At 42.4% G+C, this 4,805-nt stretch overlaps 1 protein-coding gene across 1 annotated transcript in view; it reads left to right on the top strand.

Annotated features, from left to right (window-relative positions):
- LOC101860465 (neuroligin-2) overlaps nucleotides 1-4,424 on the top strand; it is a gene marked incomplete at its 3' end in the record, with an annotated part of 24,044 nt that extends 19,620 nt beyond the window's left edge. Inside the window, 4 exon segments of the mRNA XM_013084176.1 lie at nucleotides 1,182-1,386; nucleotides 1,648-1,891; nucleotides 3,071-3,165; nucleotides 3,918-4,424. Of these exon segments, the coding sequence (XP_012939630.1) occupies nucleotides 1,182-1,386; nucleotides 1,648-1,891; nucleotides 3,071-3,165; nucleotides 3,918-4,424 (1,051 nt within the window).
- Between the last annotated feature and the right edge of the window lie 381 nt (nucleotides 4,425-4,805).

The following is a 4,805-nucleotide window of genomic DNA, read 5'->3' as shown; positions in this document are numbered from 1 at the left end:
TATTATATATAATACTTTCTTTTCTTTTCTTTTATTCTACTGCATAAAACCTGATATGAGATGGTACAGAAGAAATGCAGACCCATGTAAAAGATGGTTTGGGGGTGTCAGAGAAACATTAGTCGATGACAATATGACCATGCAACTAGCGATGCCACAAACAAGAGAAAAACGTTTGCTTCTCGCCTCAACTCCGCAAAGTGACTCTGACAGAAATAGGTAAAATCTAAAAGGTCGATCTTTTTTTTCACCTATTTTCTTAAGTTTTTTCTGTCGTCTTATACCGAAGATGTAGCTGGGAGATGTAATTGTCGGTCGTGGTCGAGGTGTGTAGCTTTTTCGATCGTCATATTGTGCCTTCAAAGGGTCTACATCGATTCATCTTTTTCTTGGTCTTTTCTTTGCCTTGAAGCCATCGTGAGCCGATAAAAAGTAAAATATGTCCATTGTACCTTGTCCAGATTTAGTGACGAAAAGCGCTTTGAAAAGAGACTTTTGAGAATTTCTTTGGACAGAAAAGAAATCAAACGAGGAAGTATTAAAAGAAGCCCTCGTGGGATCGCCATTAATGAGAACGAGGGGGAGTGACAAAACCAGTTTCTAGGATACTGGACACGACATAAAGACCTTGAACAATTTGCTCTCAATTGAAAAATATAGGCAAGCGAAACATATGTGGACCCAGAGTTATAATTGGAAAAACCTGAACAGATGAGAGGCTGGGAAATACTAGGATTATATGGGATTTTTAAGAACGCCCTAGCGGACAAATGAATGGAAAACCACGATCGCCGATGTCGCTCTTAGGTCTGCCACTTTAGAAAAATGAAGTTATGAAGAAAATGTGTCAATATGATAGTATTCTTTATACCGGTACTTCAAGAAAAACAAAAGAAAACAAACAAACAAACAAAAAATAAGATACAGAAATTATTTTTCCTATCAAATATCTTATCTCTCCTTTTCTTAGTTTTTTACTCTTTAGTAACACCTCTATCTTTGGCATTTATAGTAGACCTAATTTGTGTTGCAAGAACAGCAAAACTCTTACTGAACCAAAACAGAACAACAGCAGCAGCAACAACAACAGCAACTACAACAGCAACAACAACAGCAACAAAAACAACAACAAAAATGAACACTCCCCCTCACCCTTTATCCTCTGAACTTTCCGTCTCCAGGTTCAACACGTCCACTGTCAAACTGCCCGTTCTTTTTTGGATCCATGGGGGCGGATATTTTGGGGGCACGGGTGCCCTCTATAACGGAACAGAGCTAGCCCTGAGGGGCGTCATAGTAGTGACAATCAACTACAGGCTTGACCTATTCGGGTTCCTGTCCACTGCCGACTCTGTCATCCCAGGGAACTTTGGTATGCTGGATCAGGTCGGTGTGCTTGTTTATTTATTTAATTGTGTGTTAGTTATATTTGTCTGTTTGTTTGTTGGTTCGATTGTGTGCTAGAGTGTTTTTCTGCATGGATGTTACATCTCTCTCAATACGAGTTGGCCCTGACTGGCATGGTCTGAAGCCTGCCTCCTAAATCATACTAAATTATCAAAAATGTATCGATGTTAACATTAAAGCACCTTCATCAAAAAAGAAGAAATTCTTAAGCTCTTGATCACACTCGAACCATTGTCACAGGTGCTGGCTATGGAGTGGGTCCGAGACAACATCGCAGCTTTCGGCGGTGACCCCAATGACGTCACCCTGGCCGGCGAGAGCGCAGGAGCGAGCAGTGTATCCCTGCACCTGTTGTCTCCCCTGTCTAGGGGAAAGTTCCACAAGGCTATCATGGAAAGCGGGGTGTCCCTGTGTCCGTGGGCCTGGAACCACTCGAATGTGACGTATTACGCACCTAAACCCATGGCGAACACTCTAGGACTCGGTACGTTTAACTACAGTTTTGAGTGAAGTTTCAGTGAAGAAAGGCGGATAGGTGATGGGGTTCAGACAGGTTGATATAGGATTTTTGACAACATTCTAGCAGATATATTAGTGGCGTCTTCTTGAGATTTAGCACTTTATGAAGAACAAGAACAAGAACAAGAACAAAAAGAACAGAAAGAACCGAAAGAACAAGAAGAACAAGAACAAGAACAAGAACAAGTAGAACAAGAAAAACAAGAACAAGAAAAACAAGAGCAAGAAGAAGAAGAGCAAAAAGAACAAAAAGAACCGGAAGAACCAGAGGAACCAGAAGAACAAGAACAAGATCAAGAAGAAGGACAAAAATAAGAAGAAAAAAATATAGAAAAGGCCCCTCAACACATATCACTGGGCATTCTTGGTGCACGTGTGTGTTATCAAAAAGGTTTAATATATAATGCACGCCAAAAAAAAAAAGAGACGACTCAATTTTGACGCTAACTAATATTAAAAGCGTAAGAAAAATAAAGGGACTTCGTTACATAACTGTTTTTCAACATTGGGTTCTTTGATGTAACACATCAGGGGAGATTACTCAACATGGCAATTGAATGTAATGACTGAATCAGAGTTATCGCCTTTACAAGTTACTTGAGTGCGGTTGTAAGAATTATGATTATTATGCATAAGTGCAGCTGGTATGTTTGTTTGTTTGCTTGTTTGTTGTTGTTGTTGTGGTGGTGGTGGTAGTAGTAGTAGTAGTAGTAGTAGTAGTAGTAGTAGTAGTAGTAGTAGTAGTTGTTGTTGTTGTTATTGTTGTTGTTGTTGTTGTTTATGTTGTTGTTGGTGGTGGTGGGGGTGGTGTTGTCGTCGTCGTCATTGTCGCCGTCATTGTTGTTGTTGTTGTTGTTGTTGTTGTTTTTGTTGTTTTGGGGGAAGGTTATACTTTTCTCGAAAGGACCTCAAACTGACTCAGACCCTTCATTGTGGGTGGTTGGCGGGTGCTCTGGTGTGGTTTGCTCCTTCTTTCCTATCAAACATCTATCATCCTGATCTGTCCTCCTTTTTTGTGTTTGCTACTCTCTTGTAACACATCTAATCTTCGGCACTTATATGACCTTATTGTGTTGCAAGTGCCGTAAAACTCTTACAAAAACTAAACTAAGACCCTTCATTTCCCTGACCCGTTCTTCCAAAGGGGTTGGCTGTTCTCATGAGGACTCCCACGAACTCCTGTCATGCCTGCGACGCATCGAGACAGATTACCTGGTGAACACCAGCATTGGACTACAGGTGAGACATTACTTGTTGAACATGAGTATTGGCCTACAGGTCATACAGATAACATGGTGAACATCAGCATTTGCCTACAGGTGAGACATTACCTTGTGAACATCAGCATTTGCATACAGGTGAGACATTACCTGGTGAACACCAGCATTGGACTACAGGTGAGACATTACCCAGTGAACATCATTTGCCTACAAGTGAGACATTACTTGGTGAACATCAGCGTCGGCCTACAGGTGAGGCATTACTTGGTAAACATGAGTATTGGCCTACAGGTCAGACAGATAACATGGTGAACACCAGCATTGGCCTACAGGTGAGACATTTCCTGGTGAACACCAGCATTGGCTTAAAGGTGAAGCCGAGGATAGTTCTTTCATCTCCCTCTGTTACTTCGGTGTGGCTGTCTCACTTTTTCTTAGCACTAAATGACCGCTATTGTGTCTATGTACTTCGCTTTATTGAAGAAAAAAAGAGACATAATATTATTCCGTTTTTATCATGTCTGCTATCATTGTCGCTAAAGCCATCGTTATAAAAGAGATAATTCCACCATCTAGTATCTCAGTCTTCCTTCTGAAGAAAGAAAGAAAGAAAGGAAACCGAAGGAACAAAGAAAGAAGAAGAAGAAGAAGAAGAAGAAGAAGAAGAAGAAGAAGAAGAAGAAGAAGAAGAAGAAGAAGAAGAAGAAGAAGAAGAAGAAGAATCGCTCATATGTAAAAGAACACGACCCATAATTTTGTCTCCCCCCTCAGAAAACATTGCGAGACGCCATGGTGTGGGTCCCTGTCGTGGAAACTACGTTTGGCTTCTTGCCCAACACGCCGGAGATCTTACTGCAGAAAGGCCTTATCGCTGACGTGCCAACCATCAGGGGCTACAACAAAAACGAGCTGGCTCTCTCCGTCAAAGACCCAGAGGACCAAGGCTACTCCATCGAAAAGTTCGGAGAGCTGCTCATCCTCAGCGCGTATTTCTTCTTCCAGAAGGACATAGTCGCCACAGTGGCCGAGATTGAGCTGGTTTACAGACGGAACCAAACGTCAGCTAAGGGGAGGCGATCTGACTACGAGCGGCTGATGAGTGACTACTACATGATCGCCCCTATCAGTTACGAAGCGCAGCTGCACAGTAAGCTGCAGAAGAGGTCCAAGTCGTACTTGTACGAGTTTGCTCACCGGCCCACGTTCACCAGCCTGGCGCCCTGGCAGGGTGTGGTGCACACGGATGAGCTTGCCTTTGTCTTTGGTCTGCCCAGAGGTGAGTACTGGTTTTATATTTTATTTCATTTTATCTTGTTGTTGTTGTTGTTGTTGTTGTTGTTTTGGGGGAAGGTTATACTTTTCTCGAAAGGACCTCAAGGTGACTCAGACCCTCATTGTGGGTGGTTGGCGGGTGCTCTGGTGTGGTTTGCTCCTTCTTTCCTATCAAACATCTATCGTCCTGATCTCTCCTCCTTTTTTGTGTTTGTTACTCTCTTGTAACACATCTAATCTTCGGCACTTATATGACCTTATTGTGTTGCAAGTGCCGTAAAACTCTTGCTGAAACTAAGACTCACTTGGCAGCGGCCTTGTTGCTGGTATAAAGTCTCAACATAAAGTCCCCCTGACCACACAGACACACACACACACACACACACA

Source organism: Aplysia californica, unplaced genomic scaffold (assembly GCF_000002075.1).
Source record: "Aplysia californica isolate F4 #8 unplaced genomic scaffold, AplCal3.0 scaffold00012, whole genome shotgun sequence".
Classification (NCBI taxonomy): Eukaryota; Metazoa; Mollusca; class Gastropoda; order Aplysiida; family Aplysiidae; genus Aplysia; species Aplysia californica.
Note: the sequence above shows the minus strand (reverse complement) of the source record. Positions and strands in the feature narration are given on the sequence as shown.